At 37.8% G+C, this 20,284-nt stretch overlaps 1 protein-coding gene across 2 annotated transcripts in view; it reads right to left on the reverse strand.

The window, feature by feature from the left end:
* The window catches only part of Ptprq (protein tyrosine phosphatase receptor type Q), a 194,034-nt gene that overhangs the window by 129,140 nt on the left and 44,610 nt on the right, over nucleotides 1-20,284 (reverse strand). For both annotated transcript variants that reach the window (XR_013045512.1, XM_042263333.2), the window contains exons 15-19: nucleotides 16,190-16,372; nucleotides 15,379-15,480; nucleotides 10,314-10,434; nucleotides 4,029-4,189; nucleotides 3,195-3,340 (exon numbers count right to left, since the gene is read on the reverse strand). Coding sequence is in view for 1 of the 2 variants with exons in the window: in XM_042263333.2 (XP_042119267.2) it covers nucleotides 3,195-3,340; nucleotides 4,029-4,189; nucleotides 10,314-10,434; nucleotides 15,379-15,480; nucleotides 16,190-16,372 (713 nt within the window). In the remaining variant the exon portion in view is untranslated. The remainder of the gene's footprint in view (nucleotides 1-3,194; nucleotides 3,341-4,028; nucleotides 4,190-10,313; nucleotides 10,435-15,378; nucleotides 15,481-16,189; nucleotides 16,373-20,284) is intronic.

Consider the following 20,284-nt stretch of genomic DNA (forward strand, 5'->3'; position numbering starts at 1 on the left):
AAATCTTAGACATTGTACAGGTGACCATTTCATTGATTTCTACACCTCATATACCTTATTTTTGCCTCATAATGTCTTTTGGCTCAAATTATCCAATTAAACCTTACACTTTATTCATGTAAATATAGCCAGAAGGTATCCTACAAGTGCTTTCTAATTTGATTACCGAGCAAACTTATTTTAGCACTTTTAAATGTATATAACATTCTGTCAGAGATATTAAGAAAACGTGACACATAAGTGGTAACTTCCTCTACTAAACACAATGTGTGATAACTGAATAAAGGTAGATCATTTAGCAGTAGCAAAGAGCTTATACTACTCAAGAAAGGCTTCAGTTCCTGCTCAAATGCTTCTGAATCATAGCTAAGTGCTGAAAATCTTGCTCCATGGCAATAATTTTAATGTTATTTCCATTAAAATATTTGTTGCTTATTAAACCTATACATGAAACTGTTCCAGGAACATAGATGGAATATAAATATCATATGTCCCACTTTTTCAATGCATTAGCTATCACAGAAAGATTCTAAAGTATGGACCAGATGTCCAGAATAGGAGGTAAATAAAGAATTCTAAGTGTGGGGGGGTTCCACAAAGTTCTGTGGGAAGGAGAAAGCAGAAGATAAAAGCTATATACATAATCTGCTACATAATTTTTCATTCCAAGTACTTCTTCCACCAACTAAAAAAAGATAGAGATGATATGCTACTTTGAACATTAATTTTACGAGTGCATTAAAGCCTGAGTGAATGTCAAGCAACATGAGACTGTCTCCTGAAAAGTTTTAGGATCGTTAGCCTATGCCCTCTTGCAGCTGTTACACTTAAAAGCATTCTTAAAATTACTTGATAGGAGATAACCTGTTCTAAAACTGATGAGTTGAAAATGGGATCATATTATATATGCAGGTTTGAATACATAGACTTGGATGCTTGTGCTGAAACCATAGGTAAGTGTTCACAACTGAGGTGCAGTTGGAGCCAAAGAGAATCAAAGTGTAAATCTGCACAAACTGCAAGAATAATGGACAGAAGTGAAACAATTGCTAAGATCTCAAACTACACAAACAATGCATTTAGCATAAAAAAAGGAAAAATCTTCATGTTGAACATCTCTTATGGCATAATGAAATAATGGTCAATCTGTGAGTGAATCTGTGGTAATAAATAATTGCCTTGCTTCTTTTCAGTTTTCAAAAAGAGACAGAATATCTGCTTGATGTACAGAGGAAAAAAGCAGACATTTCTTTTGTTCTTTGTTCTTAAGTCATTTGTTTAAAAATATCTTTGCATATAATTAGATATATATATTTATTTATATATCTTTTATAAAGCAGTCTTCCGATTAAATATGGATTTATATAACTCCAGTTAGAGGACAACATGTGAACAAGACTTGACCTCTGTACATTAAGTTCTACTGCATTTGCCCTGAGACGGTTTGCAAAGCTCTGTCCTTAACCTATGAGCTCAGCAAGCCATACTGTAACCTAGACCTAGAGATATCCAATCACAAGTCCTGACTCTAAGCCAAGTATCCTGAGTAACAAATGGAACTCCGTCACTGCAAAGTACAGACTATCTGCCTTCTCTTTCCATTAGAAAGACACCCTGAAATGGGAACTGCCAAGTCACCATCAATTCAGTCATTTTGCCCAGTAAAAACTTTACTCTGCAAATTACAGTATTTTTAATACATGTTTCTCAGATTTTATTCTAACTCCCCTGTCTTTGATTGAACCCCACAACCATAAATTTCTCTTTTTTATATATTAGAAATCTGAAAATATTTAATTTGGAGAAATCATATAACTGTTCTGGACAAAACTGAAAACATTTCTCTAAATTAAATTCATCTTGGCTCATTTATTACTACTGTATTCATATTCCAGATAGTTCCCCTCTGCAAACCACAGTCCCAACCCTACATTCTGCAGACTAATAACCATATGCCTATTGATCTTTGTTATATCTGATGCTAAGCAATAATAATATCATTGCAACTATAGAAACTCTCTTCCCAATAATAAAAAAAATTCAATTGAGGAAAAAAATACTATACTATAAATATTTGCTCTTGAACCCACAGATAAGTGTAGTCTTCAGCCCTCATCAATGAAACTTTTCTTTCAATAGAGATGATTAAAGAAAAACACAACCAATCAAAATGCAGAGTTGTGGAGGCCAGTCCCAATGGACAGACCTACAAAAGGGAGTGAACATTGTTAACCAGAGGGTCAGAAGAGTTTACTATGAGATTTGTTTGTCTTAGTAATGTCAGAAGACACACCCACAAAGTCTTATTCATGTGACTTCCCAAATGTAAGCTGAATAAGGACAACATCAATGGAAATGCCAAAGCAGATGGGAAAAGCCTTCGAGGCCTCAACCCTACAGAAGGAACTGCAGGTAACTAACCAATGCAGAAAGTAGGAGAATTAGTCTTCTCAGGGGAAAAACACACCAATTAGTTCTCTAAAACCAAACAGTCAGCCCAGAAAATATATGTATGAGTAACATTACACAGACTGAGCAGGTTATGTTTCCGTATTTAGGAATATATACCATACATATATGTATGTAACAACAATGAATGAAAAACAGAGGTCATGAATTTGAAAGAGAGCAAGGAAGGATATATGGGAAGCTTTGGAGAAAAGAAAGGAAGTGAGAAAATGATGTAATTATATCATAATCTCAAAAACTAAAATAAATAATTAAAAATATGTGCCAGGTGGTGATGGTGCATGCCTTTAATCCCAGCACTTGGGAGGCAGAGGTAGGGGGATCTCTGTGAGTTTGAGGCCAGCCTGGTCTACAAAGAGAGTTCCAGGAGAGCCAGGACTGTTACACAGAGAAACGTTGTCATGAAAACTGAAAAAAAATGCAAGAAAATTTAACCACCGAAACTGTGTTGTATACAAACAAAATTAAAATATGTTTTCTGCTAAGAAGTGAGAGTAAGTGAAACCATTGTTTAAAAAAGAACAGTTATTGGAGAAAATAGAATTGAAGTTGTTTATGTGATACCAACTTCACTGCTGTAAACATGTAAAAAGCAAGAGTACTTGACTTTTCTCCACCACTATTTTATACATCAATGAGATTTTCATAAAATATAACTGTTGCACAATTATCAATATAAATAGTCCACAATATTAACGACATAAAAATTAATACTCAGCTCTTACCTGCACATAAGTACCTGAAGCATTCTGGTAGTAAACAGAATAATATTGTATGATGCCATTAGGTTTTACAGGAGGCGTCCAAAAGAGAATTATTGATGAAGAACTGAGATTCACATAATGGACATCTTTGGGAGGATCGCTGGGTGCTATAAAACAAGCAATTCAGAAACTTTGCAGTCAGGGCTACAAGTTAAGCTGAAGTATCTAAATTTTGCAACAGCTGATAAATGAAAAATGGGAATAATCATATTTGAAAAATCTTAAATTAGGAATAGTATCTACATGAATGTCAAAAATGAAATGCATGCCATGCACCAGGCTTTCCTTCTACACTTTTATCATTTAATATCTATATAGGGGACTTTCTTACTCATACAGTACTATCCTAGCTCTTAAAGATTGCCACTGCTTTTGATTTGCAGATAACACCATTGCCAGTTTCTAGTAGAGTACATGAATATGAAATCCTATTTTAATATATAGTCTTGAATTAATAAATGCTAAAAGCAGACAGAAAGTCAACATCAGTTAGTTTATTTTTCTACATTTAGCCTGCAGATAAAATGTTGAGGACATGTTAAGTCCTGTGCTGAATTTATCCACAGATCTTACTCCTTATCTCCTCATCAGAACTCTGTGATGTCATACACTGTTTCAAACGGGAAATTGAAGCACAGACAGATACTTTGAGTTCCCAACTTTACACAGGTAGGAAGTAGACGCAATTTCATATCCAGCTAATCATGGCTGTTAGGCTTAGTAACACATGTTGATATTTGATATTATTTTTGAGCTGAATGTTCTTTGAATTGACTGAGATCTTTGAGAACTCACCTCCCTCTGGTGTTCGGAAGTTAATGATACTACTTCTTCTTTTCCCATCGCCAAATCTGGTACTTGCTGTTACATAGGCACTGTAGTCAACATCATAGTCCAACTCTGATAATTCCAGTGAGGCTTCAGTTGCATTAATAGTTTTTAATGATGATTTATCCCTAAGAGAGACAGGGGAAAAGTAAAACTGACATTTGGATTAAATATCATCAGGTACTTTGAGGAATTACTACATCAAAAATATGTAACACTCATATTGAGTAATTTATGGACTTAACTTGATAGAGATGCCACTTATTCTGAAATATCAAAAGTAGCAAATATCAGAACACTTCAATAAATTAACTTCATTAGCTTCCAAGTATATTTAGTAATTCAACTCAGTGTTAAGTGTTTATAATTACAATTGGCTTGGGCCAATTTTAGTGAATCTGGGGATAGTGCAACTTTACTGGATTGAGTTGCATGTAGGAAAAGCACAACTTTGGATATGTCTGAGGTTGTGTCTTCAGAGAGGATTAACTGCTGGGGAAAGATAGTGTGAAAGTAGATGACATCATCCCAGTGGTTGAGGGTCAGGGTAGAATAAATGTAGAAAAGAGAATACCTAGTACAAGCCATATGTAGCTCTCTCTTCTTCCTGACAGCCATGAGGTGAGATGCTCCTATAAAATCATGCACCATGGCTGAAACTTCTAAAACCATGAGCTCTTAGTCTTTCTTTCACTCAACATAGCACTATAGTACATCCCATAATGCTACCTTCCAACCTCTTCAGAGTCATGGCGACTTCATCCTTCATATGCTGCCTCTGCTGAAACACTCTCTGACTCATTAACCTATCTTTACCACCAACATTCCAAAATGAGAAGTCTGGTCAAGAAAGTTCCCATGCCCAGTGTTGGTTTATATTGAATGCTTTAAACTTTAGGTATCTTTTTTTTTTTTTGGATACATGATATCACTATGCATCTCATGCTGGCCTTGAACTCATGGTTCTCCTGCCTCAAATTCTCAAGTACTAGTATTACTTGCATTATTCTATTACAACATTTCAATAGGATGAAAATCTTGTAATAACGGCAAAAATGGTATATAGCAAAAATGGTACATAGCAAAAATGCATAGTTTTATATCATACAAATAGTCATGTATAAAGATTAGCTTTCATATTACTCTGGAAATTTTTAGATCCATAAATATAATAAAGAGCTATATGAGAATTGTCTTAAAACCCCAATCAATGTCCTTCAGCAAATCTTTAAAACTATTTTACACTGGCATATTATTACATACTTAATAAATCCACAACCACTTTGAGGTTCTACACATTTTTATTTCTATACATGTGTTGACATACATCTGTCAAACTGTGGTTCAGTATTCCTCCTCATAGTATTTGGGAAAGAAAATAAACTAGAATCACAATATCACTTTTACTCCATAGTCTTTTACGTATACCTTTTAGGATATCCCTTTAGCAATTTTGGAGAAAACTATCTCTCAATTTTACTGACACACAAAGGGACAAAATTATTAAACAAATCCAAGCTTCATTCAAGAATATAGCGAGTAAATTAGCTTTGTATGATTTTACAAGAACATTGTGTCTCAATTCAAAGTACATTGAAAGAATAAATGTACAGTGCTCTAATAAAACTATTTAATTAATGTATTTGCCCTCAGCAAGGACTGTGTATCATTGAAAACATATAATTTGTTGACATAAAGCAGGGAAAATGGTACTTTATCATCTTGATATGATGAGCATTATTTCATGATGAAAAGTTTAGAGGAACAAATTATTTTAAACTGTAAAAGATTAAGACAGATTTCTGAATAAATCATCTGCAAACTATGACTAACATGGTAGTGGAAACAGAATGATTACACATCAATCCTCATGAGTAATTTTGTAGAGGAATATTCATGACAAGGAGAAGAGTCACCCAGAATGCTAAATATAAAATCATTCATCTCAAAAACACAGTGAAAGTAATACTATCCAAAGGGATGGTTTTATGAGAATTTTGAATTATTAAAAGAGCTGGAATGATGGAAATTTGGAATCATGGGAGATACAGGAAGCCTAGAATAGAGATCCTGCTCCACATAGCACACATCACTTTTAGATTTAAATATTTTAGATTTAATATTTTAAGGGAACCACAGATAACTATGTATGTATCAGAGCTAGGATTCAATACTATGTCTCACAAATTTGAAATCCATGAGTAGTGAATGATGATACCTGCACCATATCTTCTCAATTAAACTTATAATGGCAAAAGTTCTCTAAAACATTAGTCATCAAGAAGCAAAAATCAAAAACTATCACCTCTTCATAGCAACACTGTCCAAAGCTTACAAGAAATATCACAGTAAAAAATTGCAGGAAATTAAAAATACATTTTAGCTACTTCATCATCATTCATATATGCTTCATTATGTAGATTATCTTCTTGAGTATATTGTATTTTTTGCTTTACATTTGTGTAAAATAACCCCACTAAAGTAACCATTAGTTGTACAAAGTGCATTATTCATATGGCAAACACCCTAAAAGAGTGAAGAATAAGCTTTGAACCTTAAAAATATATTTTTCATTTATTCACCTATCCAATATATAATAAAGTTACAATCAATTGTGAATGGTAGTCTACTGTCTTAAGTTCAGCAACAAAGCAGATTTCTATGTAAGTGTATGTAGACATGCTAAGTGTATTTTTGTCTATATCTGTGGGTGCATAGTTATGTGTGTGATTAGCAAATCCAAGTGTGCTGGCAAATTTTCTATTTACCTTTTGCATATTGAGAGCCAATCTGAGGGCCTGGAGAGGTGGCTCAGTGGTTAAGAGCAATGGAATATTCCCAGAAACCACATGGAAGTTAAAAACCATCTATAACTCAAGTTCTGGGGGGAATCTGATGGCTTCTTCTGACCTCCTCAGGCACCAGGCACACATGTAGTACACAGACATCCACATAAGCAAAACATTCATACGCATAAATTTTTAATTAACCAATTAATGAAGCGAACCAGTAGTATATAATTTGAGACCAAAAAATTTCATAACCCAGAATGAGAAGATGAATCAGTTGATAGGAATTCTTTTTTTTTTTAATGTGACTTTTTACTGTCCCTTTATTTAAAGAATTCTTGTTCTTTAAACATGAGGGCCTGAGTTCAAATCCCTAATACTCATATAAAAAGCTGAGCATGGCTCTGTGGGCCTGGAAGCTCTGCATTTGGGTGAGTGTGGATGGAGACAGGCAGCTACTGAGAGCTTTCTGGCCAGCCAGTCTGGTTCAAATATTGAGATCAGGTTCAGTGAAAGAATCTATCTCGAGGAAATAGTATAAGAAGGATAGAAGGAGACTACCCATTGGCCTTCTATAGCATAGATATGTATACCACACAGAAGCAAACACATATATGCACTGCACATGCATGTACAACACACACACACACACACACACACACACACACACACACACACACACACACTAAAAAAAAGGATCCCTTGCCATCTATCAAGAAAAAGGAGTATTTTTTTATTCATGATATAAAAATTTTGAGAGATGAGACTGGGAGGCATAAGCTAATCATATTAGAGTGCCTCGGGGGAATAAAAAAAAATACCAAAGTAGATTTGGGAGGGAAACTCCATGTAAAGAGGCCTATTCTTGCAGCAGTGAAAAAAAAAAAACCTGTAAAGCCCTTTGAAAATCTCAGCATGGTGTGTTAACCTATACAGCAAGGCCTATGAGGTCCTGAACCAACTAACCAGGGTGACCAGAAGATGTGGAGGAACCTTTCAGGCACCACACAGTTGCAGACTGAGGCTAAGGAAACAACCAAAAGAGTCTATTATCTGAGGGCCAAGGGGACCTGGGGACTTGGATAAGTCTTGAGAAAATGAAAGATAAAACAGAAAATAAGAGCTTTCAAAACAGGAACTATAACTGTAAGTCAGTGTCAGATAAATTCTCAACAGAGGCCAGGTTCATGGAGCTACAATAGCACACACTGGAGACACTTGCACCTGGCTTTCACCAAACTTCCCTTGTGCTCAGGTCTATCTTGAAAGGAATCAGGGAAGAAATATCTCTTCAAAGAAGAGAGAATAAGTATTCTCAAAGAGGAATTGAACTTTGAATTTATTGTTTGCCCAAGAAAAATTAAGCTAATTCCATGGAATGTGAAAAGCATGAGTTGCCTCAAAGGTTCCCACAGTCATCAACATCATTACAAAAAGCATAATGAATAAGTTATTGAGAATAAATGTCTTGTTTTATATAACATGTGACTCTAACCTTGCTAGAACGTTAAATATAAAAATATCTGCCACATTGCTCATTTTCACAAAGTCCCCCACTTTATACACTTCGGTATTAAAAACAGACAACTAGAATTATAGTCATGCTCCTAAAATAGGTGGTTAGTATAGATCATCATCGTCCAAGCCCAGAAAGATATAAATCCAATACAGCAGTACACCTTAGTATGTTCTCCAGGCTCCTGTGTACTGTGCATTATGCTGAGATTCCCAGATGCTTTTGTGAAGAGAGGCAGGGGATAGCACAAAAGAAGATGTTTTACTTACATTTTACTAAAACATCAGAAATCCAGGATTCAACATGCATGGTTCAAACATCAGGAAGCCACTGTTGATTCATCTCTTTTATTTTTTTCATTTTTACTCCTATAACCAATCAATGTATCACTAGGTCTACTGGGCTCTTCTTTCTAAATTTAGCACAAAGCTGTCCACTCCCTCTTCCACTGCCAATATCATCTCTTGCCTAGACTATTGAATAGCCTACTTCCTGGTATCCTGCTAACAATTTCATCCTCTGCAATTCATTCTCTGTGCTAGGAATGCTCTGGCAACTCTTAAGTTAAAAATGGACAACCAGATTGTCTTTATGACTTGGCATCTGAGCTTTATCAGTGCTCTGTTCAAAATTTTACTCTCCTCTGATTCCCTACTCCTTATCAAACCTGATGCTCTGGTCTTCAAAATGAGAAATCATGTTCTCCCATGGCCAGGGGGTGGGGTGGGGGAGTAGAGTCAATATTGTGCCCTCTTGGAAAGTTCCCTGCAGATCAGTGCAAGACAAGAGGGGCCTTCTTGTTACTCAGATCATAAAGGAAGACAACTTTATGAATTCTCTTCTTTCACCCAATGTTTTCTCCATTGTTTACTTCTGAGTATACAATCCAGCTTTCTCTTTACAGTAGACTCACTGAGACAGGGCCTTGATAGTGTCTCATTCACAGGTACAGAGATATGATGAATGAATGAATGAATGAATGAATGAATGAATGAATTGTAAACTAAGTAGAAAGATGATGGAGTAGAATTACTTTTTTCCTTTCTATTACTTCCTTTTCACTAGCAATTCATGATATTCCCCTTGTCACCAAAAACTAGACAATACAACCAGAAATCATGTATTTATGTAAGAAAGGTAAACTTTAAGAAACAGTATACACAAGGTCTACAGAGGAATTAGAGGAAATCTTAATTTAGGAAAGTAAAGGAAAGCTTTTGAAATGGGATAATCTCTCCAATGCTGGTCCTTCTCAAATTCACACTTACATTTCTAGGAAGTATCTATTTTTTAACACAATACTATGTAAATTTTATTTTTTGAGTTGAAATAATTTAAAATATCTTTTAAATGTGTTACATGGGTAGTGAGCTCTGTTTAAAGAACATAAATTAGATCATAAATTCTAGTCTCCTGGGTTGTCTTAAAGCAGTATAACTATTTGTAAAATCATATGAGACACACTTTGGACGCCATCATTTTCAAAATTGAAGGATAAATAAGGAACTAAAGTTAAAGTGGCCAGTAAATCACTGCTTACCATCAATGGAAAGTTGACCTTAATATATCTAAAAGCATATCTTTGATTTATATTTCAATCGAAATTATTTTATGTAAGAAAATGTGTATAGAGCATTTGTTTTAAAAGTTTCAAATATTTTAAGTGATACACTTGTAATCATGTAAGTTGATTATCCAGACCTTCAAGAATATACATTTAGTATAGTTTTCCACAGCGTAGTTTTTTTTTGTTTTAGTTGCAAAGATTTGTATTTGCTGACCCACTGCATAATATGAGGTAAACTTATTTCTTAATAAAAGTCATTTTAACCTACCTATTAATAATCAGGGCCCTAATGCAGCATCACATTCTGAAATAAACACTACATTCCTATTATATTACAAATTAATATTTGTTCTCAGAACTACTTCCAAAAAAATTCTTACCAGACATAAACTGTGTAATAGAGGATAATTCCATTTGGCTCCAAGGGTGGTTGCCATGACAACATCACCGTGACACCAGACAACTGTTTCACAGAGAAGTTCTGAGGGGGAGAATCGGGAGCTAGAAATTTGTGACAAAGAATGACACATTTCATTAAATATATATGGAAAGTGTGAAAATGAAAGCGCATAGTTGTTGGGGTTTTTTGTCTGTTAAATTCTATGGTAAATGAAGCAGGTTCAGAGTCTCTCCACAGACAGGAGAGCCTGATTGTTTACGTTCAGATGAAATGATGAAAGAAGATTTTCATGGTGCTCTTGGAACATCTGCTCCTGTGATTCAATGGAAAAAAGTATTTCATGAGAAAATACAACACGGGTCTGTCACAGTGACTCATTGACTGATCAAGAACATCTTGGTAAATTAGCACCCGCTAGTAAAAGCAAATGTTTTATCGGGGTGAATAAATGTATCATGTGGTAAACCTCTCCCCAGATAAGGAAGAGTTGGGAGAAAAAAAGGTGTCATACATTCAAAGAACAGTAAGAAAAAGAGTTTGATGGAAATGACTAACCTCACCCAGACCAATGGCATTCCTCAACCTTAAATGTGTCAGAAAATACTAAATAAGACCAAAATCTAATCAATGAATCTTCATGATTGAAAAGATCCCACAGGAAACACCAGTGTAGTAGTATAGGACATGAATAAGAAAATGGTAAGAATTACTCTTAGATGGCAGAAAATGGCTTATTTTATAAAATGAGCGAATGCAGAGGTGACAGCTAAAGTTGGTATTTCTGTTTTGGTGTTTTCAGTGGCACTACACTGGAAATTGCTGTCGAATACTGATTAACCTATGAGTCTGCATATCATTTAGAGACATGTGTTTCCTGTGCTATGAATCACATTTTCTCACTTATCAAAGCAAACCTATAAATATTCTCTTATCAACTTTCTAAAGGATAATTTGTGTTTACTTTTAGAAAAAAGGATGCCAACCACAAATTGGAAGTGATTTAGATACAAACATCCAGCAATCCACATTTTTATTCCAAAATAAACTTTAAGATTCTTGGGAAGAATACCAGAAAAAAATACATATATGCCCAAAGTATTAGTATATTTTCTATATACCATATTATATATTAATATATGATATATTATAATATTTATTACTACTTTGGGAATTTCTATTATCAAATACAATCCAGAAAAACTAAACTTTAGCCCAACAATAGTGGCCAGTAGATACAGTCACTAGTTGCCAAGCTTAATATCCTGAGTTCAATTCCTGGAACCTACATGACAGTAGGAAAGAACTCACTCCCAAGAGTTGACCTCTGACTTCCAATGAGTACAACACAGACAGATGTGAACATATATACACATACACACTAAATATAGTAGAAACTAAAAAAAAAATTTTTAATTAAGATCTTTTACAGCATAATCAGTTCAGCCTGTCAGATCATCAGAACACATGAAGGGTCTTCCACTGGCATGATCTCGCCTCACTCATTCCCTCTTCACTCAACTTCCCTCAGGTCCCCGCTTAAACATGATGCTTAGCTCTATTTTCCCAGATGCCCTGAGTAATATAACCTCCTCTTTATTCCTAGTCAATAATTTTTGGAAGCACTTCTACTAGTAATCAAGAGTACACAAATTACTTGCTTATACACTTGTCAACTATAGGTCACTTCTACACTGAAAACTCTCTGAGTTGAAATGTCTAACTCAGCAAAGTCAACTTCCCCGGGCTATTCATCATTTGCTGAAAATTTTCAGGAAAGGCAGAAGGAATTTTTTGTCTTTCTCTCTGTTCCCCAGTGAATATACAATTGGGCCAAGAATTCAACCTATTTTTAATGACCTGAGTGACCCCACATGATGATAAGAATTGCGTTTACAGGCCAGCCATTTTAAGTAAACAAGAAGTCAGGCAGCACATGCCCTTAATCCCTTAGCAGGCAGGATCTCTGTGTGTTCAAGGCCAAACTAGGGAACAGAGCCAAGTGTGGTGACACATGCCTTTAATCCCAGTACCAATCATAGAGACCTGGAGGTCTGTACAGACAGACAGACCGTGACAGAGCTGTGTAGGAATAGGAAGTGAGGTAGCTGGGCTAAGAGCCAATGAGAGGGCAGAAATGCAAAGCATATAAGCTTGGGCAGACAGGAAGTTGTGCTATTTGGAAGCTGTGGAGTTGGTGAGGTGAGGTTAGCTGGGGGCTTTTGTATTTCTCTGATCTCTCTAAGGCTTTAACCCCCCCCAAAAAAAGAAAGAAAGAAAGAATTGCTTTTACATAGAAAGCCAGCTGGAGAGATGGCTCAGTGGTGAAGAGCACTGGCTGCTCTACCAGAGGTCATGAGTTCAATTCCCAGCAACCACATGGTGGTTCACAACCATTTATGGTAGGATCTGATGCCTTCTTCTGGCATAAAGGCATACATGCAGATGGAGCACTCATATCCATAAAATAAATAAATAAATCTTTTTAAAAAGCCAATTGTGTCAAAATATATAACATATAAAGCATAAGCTCCAAAAACTATTCCAAAGCATGTCTCTCAGAGTGATTTTTAATGATCTTTAATATGTGCCTGTGTTTTGTTGAAGTATCAATGCAAAGGGATCTCAGCAACATGGTTGATTTCACTCAGGTTTGGAAAATACGTGAGTAAATGTTTAATATTATTCTGCCAGCCACCAAGAGGAAAACCTGGAAACCAACCTAGCTACAAAACCTTTGATCTATAATCTGCCCTGCCTATAAGATGTGCTGGGGCAATGGTGGCCCAGAACTTGTGGAGGTGGCCAACCAATGTCTGGTTTAAATTGTGGCCCATGCCATGAGAAGGAGCCCATGCCCTACACTGCTTGGATGTCCAGGAACTGTAGATTAGATATCCCAGAGCCCTAGGGTAGAAAAAAACATGACTGGTTAAAAAAAAATCAATGAAATGATCTCTGATGATATTCTGCTTTATTAACAGATAAGTGACTAATCCAGTTTTTCATCAGAGACTTTTGCTGTGGATATCTGTATGCTGTGAATGTGTTGCTCTGACTGGCTAATAAATAAAGTGCTGGCTGGCCAGTAGCCAGGCAGGAAGTATAGACAGGACAAAGAGAGAGGAGAATTCTAGGAACAGGAGGGCTGAGTCCAGAGATGCTGCCAGCCACCGCCTCCATGAGAAGCAAGAGGTAAAGAACTGGGAAAAGGTATCAAGCCACATGGCTAAACATAAATAAGAATTATGGGTTAGTTTAAATATAAGAGCTAGTCAGTGGTAGGCCTGAGCTAATGGCTGAGCAATTTAATTAATATAAGCCTGTCTGTGCTGACTTGGGTCTGAGCAGCTGCAGGACTGGCAAGTGAGAGAGATTTGTCCTGACCATGAGCCAGGCAGGACCAGGAAAACTTCAGCTACAGACTTTCTCCTTCAGCAGATAGGAGCTGGTACAGAGACCCAGAGCCAGACATTGCACAGAGAGAGAGTCTAAATTGGAGGTCTCCATCTGATCCCTCCCCTTGGAGACCAGGGAACCCCATGGAAGGGGAGCACGATGAGTCAGAGGGGATGGAGGACACTAGGAGAACATGGCCCACTGAATCAGCTAAGCAGGGCTCATATCAGGGAGACTGATGTGGCAAGCACAGGATCTGCAAGGGTCTGCACCAGGTCCTCTGGGTATATGATATGGCTGTTGACATGATGTTTTTGTGAAACTCCTAACAGTGGGAGTGGGTGTGTCTCTGACTCTTTTGCCTGCTCTTGGGACTCGTTTCCTTCTATTTGGTTGCCTTATGCAGCTTTCGTGTGAGGGCTTTTGCCTTGTCTTAATGTATCTTGTTCTGTTATATATTGGTTGTTGTCTCTTGGAGGCCTGTTCTTTTCTGAAAAGAAATTAAAGAGTAGCAGATGTGGGGGAAAGGGGAGGTGGGGGGAGCTTAGCGGAGTGAAGGGAGGGGAAACTGTGGTCAGGATGTGCTGTATGAGAGAAGAATCTATTTTTGATTAAAAAAAAAGAGTATTAACATTCATTGGTAGCATATTGGCTAATAACTAAAAAAATCTAAAACAATATCCTGAATGTATTAATAAGCTAATCCTAATACTTTAAGACATGTTGAAAGTTACATAAATTAGACTCCAAAACTTCTGTAAATGTCATAAAAATGCTGAACACTGTTGGATTATAATATTCACACTATTCAACCTAAAACTTGGGTCTTAAAAACTCCCATGAAGTTGTTTCTTAAATTTACCTAGTACAGTTGGCTTCAAAGGCAAAAAATAAAAAATAAAAAATAAAAAAAAAGACTGTTTCTGGTTTTTCTCAATGTAAATCTAACTTTTGTAGCTGCTCTTACAACATAACAGTGAAATCTCTCTATAATACCAGTGCTGTGCATAGTTGATAGTTTAGATGTGTGATATTGTATTCCCCCAAATATTGTGCATGCTAATAAACTTATCTAGGGTTAGAGACAGAGCAGCCACAGTATTAAACATAAAGGATAGGCAGTGGTAGCACAAGCCTTTAATCCTAGCATTCCAGAGGCAGAAATCCATGTGTTCAAGGATACAGACAGGCATGGTGACTCATACCTTTAATCCCAGAAAGCAAGCCTTTAGTCCGAGGGAGTGGTGGTAGAAAGCAGAAAGGTATATAAGGTATGAGGATCAGAAACTAGAAGCATTTGGCTGGTTAAGCATTCAGGCTTTTGAGCAGCAATTCAGCTGAGACCCATTCTGGATGAGGACTCAGAGGCTTCCAGTCTGAGGAAACAAAACCAGCTGAGGAATTGGCAAGGTGAAATAGATGTGGCTTGTTCTGTCTCTCTGGTCTACCAGCATTGACCCCAATAACTGGCCTCAGGTTTGTTTTATTAATAAGAACCTTTAAGATTCATGCTACATAGATGAAAGAAATTTTTACACCAGGTTTCATTCTGTATATGTCTCCAATCTATGGTCACATTACCCCACTCTCATCTCTACAGGTCCCCTGAAATGTTAACAAAGTGTTATCAGTATACATGGCAGTCTTACCATCTTCTTCAGTCAGTATGCTTATTGGCATACTCCGAACTCCTTCGCCTTTGAGTGTACTAGCAGATACCTCGATCACATAATGGGTATATTTCTTCAGTCCTAGGCAGAAATAAAATAGATAAATTAATGCAGAGAATATATATCCTTTAGTAATATGCAATAGGTAAACAATTAAAATAACTCTCAATTCAACACTCTTTCAAAAGTAAGAGCTAAATAAACTAGGATTGATTAGCAGTCCTAACCTGGGGCAGTGGAGATGGTGTAAATAGTAGCTGGGCAATCCTGGGGACCTTAGTTTGAATTCTCAGTAAAGGTAGGCACAGTACTGTGCAACTGTAACCCCAATGTTCCCAAGGTGAGATGGGATGTACACACAGGAGAATCCACAAAAGCTCACAGGCTATCTAACCTGCCACATTCAGGTCAGAGGCAAACAGCAAAGAGATCCTACCTCAAACAAGGAGGCAGATGAGCACAAACACGTAAGATTGTCTTCTAACCTCCACATGTGTACAGTCACACACACACACACACACACACACACACACACACACACACACACACACCATGCACACAAAAAGATCCCTTCTGTTGATGAATACAAGATATAAGACACTGTAGAAAATGCCAGACCTAGAGTATTTTCACGTATGACTCTTAAATTCCCACATTGTTTTGCCAAAAAGAATTCTTATTCCTAGTATATAAATAATCACAATTAAGTTATTTTAACATGTTAGGTTAATGTTTTCTGGCCATGCTGTCAATATAAAGGGAAATATCAAACAGCAGAATTATAGTTTACCTCTAATGTTCTGAGTCAGAGAGGTCGTGTTTATAATTTTTGCCTCGTTGCCATTACGTCTCTTGAGGTAAATTGTGTACTTTTGTATGATTCCATTTGGACTGCTTGGAGGAAGGAAGGATATCTCAATCTCTCCCGAGGAAATGTTTTTGTAAGTAATATTTTCTGGTGCACTATCAGGCACTGGGGAAAAAAAATTAAAGATGTGTTTTTATAAAACAAATGCACCCTAAAAAGAAAGGATATCTCAATCTCTCCCGAGGAAATGTTTCTGTAAGTAACATTTTCTGGTGCCCCATCAGGCACTGGGGAAAAAATTTAAAATGTAATTTCATAAAAAACAAATGCACTCTAAAAGTTCTTGACTAAAAGTTTCACATACTTGCAAGAAGACACTTAAAGGCAAACACTAGTCACAGGTTGACAGTGCTATTCAACCTAACAGAGTGAGGTACATGGAAACCATAGCAACTAACAACAGAAGAGGGTGAAAAGTCATCTCAAAGGAAAAAAAAAGCTATGATTCTGGAATTTCAATTTGATATTTTTATTTTCACACAATGAACACACTATTGAATCTCAATATAACTTGAGTCATTTTAACCTGAGAGAGAATTCATGACCTTCTATTTGTGCATACACGCACAAGGTAAAAGCAGAAAATTGGGCTCCCACTTAAACATCAATGGATAGAACCCATGTTTGAAGTTAAAATCAATGTTCTGGTTAAGTTTGCCACTCAAAGGGTCACTTCTTGGAAAAACAAAACAACAACCTCATATTTTAAAAAAGAGCACTTAATCAAGTACTTTGTTCTAATACTTAATAGTAAATTGACTGTAAGGATATCTTTTATTAAAAGAGTTTGGACTGTTCTAAGCTAAACACTGTTGCACAAAGGAGAAGCAAAAATTGTTCTGAAATGATTTTGACCTTCACTTACAATACCCTTTCCAAAGATCAATAAGCTAGTTTGGCCCAAAACAGAATCAATGAAAAAGCAAGCAGCTGTCTTGATTGTCTCCAGGTTCTGGAGAGCGTGCCCGAACCTGCCATCTCCTGTCATTGGTGACTACCCTAATTGTCATCATAGAGCCTTCATCCAATAACTGATGGAAGCAGATGCATGGACCTACAGTCGAGCACTGGGTGGAAGACGAGGAGTCCTGATGAAGAAAGGGAGAAGGGATTATATGTGCCAGGTGGGTCAAGGTTATGACAGGGAACCCACAGAGACAGCTGGCCTGAGCACGTGGGAGCTCAGGGACTGGAGCAACAGTTAGGGAGCCTGCATGGGAGTGATCTAGGCCCTCTGCATGTGGGTGACAGTTGTGTAGCTTGGTCTATTTGTGGGACTCGCAGCAGTGGGATCAGGACCTGTCCCTGGCGCTTTAACTGGCTTTTGGGAACCTTGACGAAGGGGGAGGAGCTTGGTCCTGCCTTAACTTGAAGGCCTGCTTCCATTTCTGAACCAAGGTGGAGGAGTGGATGGCGGGAGGGGAAAACAGAAGGGAAGGGATTGGGAGGAGAGGAGGGAGGGGAAACTGTGGTCAGTATGTAAAATAAATGAAATGTTTAATTAATTAAATAAATAAATTTTAAAAATGAAAAAAGAAAAGAGAAACTATCTTGGGTTTGAGGCTAAGTAATATAACCTGAGAGTAAAAACACCTCCTAAGAATATAAGATATCCCTAAATAAAAGACCTGGTGTTCTGTATTCAGTGGTCCCATTTTGCGGAAAGCAATGTAGAAAGTGGTCCTCATATGCGTGGTATTCCAGTTCTGGCAATGGAGAAAATCGACAGCACTGAAAGAATACTTTACCTACAATAACTAAAACTCCATGTGACCTAAAAACCGTTACTAAACGAAACCGGAGAGCTGTGGCAGGAAGATGGTTCAGCAAGAAAAGCGTTCTCCACACAGGTCTGATAACTCACATTGGGGCCCTGGAACCCGAATAAAACAGTCGTGTTGGTGTTACACATCTATAATCCCAGCACTCCTACAGCAGGACGGGAGGTGGAGACGCAAAATGTCATGGAATGCCACGGGCAGCTAGCAGGCCTACAAAGCGTAAAACAACAGCGAGGAAGGCCCTGCCTGTACAAGGCAGAAGCAAATCCGACTCCTGACTGTGGTCCTCTGACCTCCACAAACTTGCTATGACATACATACATCCATTCTCACTCATATGCACCCACGTATGCGCGCATGCGCGCGCGCACACACACACACACACACACACACACACACACACACACACACACACACACACACGGGCAGGTGAGGGAGGAAACTGGTACAATGTCCAACTTGCCTACAGAGTGAATGCAATGCCTTTCGACAACTGAGGGGTAAGAAGCGCCCCTGCATGAGGAGTTGGGGCCCCCAGCAAAGCAATTACACAAGGGCCATTGTACCAGGAGTCTAGGAGCACACCGAGTTCCTCCATGGGCATCACAGGCTTACGCGATCAGTGGTTCCTCTACTCAGGTGGCTGGTAAATGCATTCTCAGTGACAGGAAGGGAAAACTATCCACCACCACCCCAAGCAGAGAGGACAGAAGAAGAAAAATGATTCCTTATTTTTTTATTTGTTAGTTTTTTTCAAGACAGGGTTTCTCTGTGTAGTTTTGGTGCCTGTCCTGGATCTCACTCTGTAGACGTGGCTGGCCTTAAACTCACAGAGATTCTCCTGGCTCTGCCCCCCGAGTGCTGGGATTAAAGGCATGAGTCACCACTGCCTGGCAAAAAGTGGTTCTTTTTGCCATTCCTCTGCGTTATGAAGTGCAAAGGATGGCTATTCTATTTCTCCTTTGATGGGTGGGGGAAGTGGTCCAGTCTCGATGGGAGGTAGGGATGGAAACTGGAGGGATCTGGTGACTGGGGGTGTGAGGGAATGGAGGGAGAGAGTACTTGGAGAAACAACTGGAATCAGGGGCATCTCACACAATGGAAACTCCCAGGAGTCAATGAGGATATGACTCCATGTAAGACTCCTAGCAATGGGGGATACTGAGTCTGAACTAGCCCTCTCCTGTAACCAGGCAAGACGTCCAGTGGAGGGATGGACACCAACCCAGCCACAAAACCTTTGACTGACAATTTGTCCTGCCTTCAGGATGTGCTGGAGGAAAGGTGGTACAGAAATTGTGGGAGTGGCCAACCAATGATTGGTCCAGCTTGTGACCTATACCATGAGAGGGAGCTCACCCCTGACACTGCCTGGAGGACCAAGACCCAGAGGCAGGATAGCCCAGAAACCTAGGTTAGAACCAGACTGAAAAAAAAAAGTCAATGTAATGATTCCTAATGATATTTGGCTATGAGAAGTGCATTTTGTGTGTGTGTGTGTGTGTGTGTGTGTGTGTGTGTGTGTGTGTGTGTGTGTGTTTATTTTTTTAAGTGTTAGGGAAGAGGGAATAATGTAGCTTATTATGATTTCAAAACATATTTATACCCACAGTTATACTTACAATGTGTTATTTGTGTGCATGTGTGTTCCTAAATAAAAAATACATACAGCTCAGTCCATATAATGTGACGTGCATGTATATGAACTCAGGGCAGCCCTAGCTCTACTGTAAACATTTATCCTTATATCCACAGATAAGTGTTCTTCTTACCCCTCATAAAGGAAACATCTTTTTGCAACAGATGGGTACATTTTGAAAGGAAGTATTTATCAGAAGGGAGTACTCATGGTTGCAACAGTGATGGTTTAAAAGTTCATTCACACAGCAGTAACAATTACGACTATTCAGGAAAGCAGTTCAACAATGCAAGCAAAGTATCTGAACATTATTGCATTTTATGGTCCTATTATAAGATTTTTCTCCCCAAAGAAAGGAATTTAATCTTTTATTATTGGTATTCTAAATATAATAGACATAAAATTCCTACTTACAAACATAGTAGAGTAATAAAATTCAGAAACGCCTGAAAGCATGGATTTCCCTTGTAGTGGGGAGCCATTCCAACCTTGATCTGGAAGTTCCAACCCCCATTGAGGCTTCAGAAACTGTCATGCCCACAAGGTGGAGCCAAGAGAGGACCTTGAAGACCCGAGATCTGGGTGCAACTTCTCTCT

This window comes from Peromyscus maniculatus, chromosome 18 (assembly GCF_049852395.1).
Source record: "Peromyscus maniculatus bairdii isolate BWxNUB_F1_BW_parent chromosome 18, HU_Pman_BW_mat_3.1, whole genome shotgun sequence".
NCBI lineage: Eukaryota > Metazoa > Chordata > Mammalia > Rodentia > Cricetidae > Peromyscus > Peromyscus maniculatus.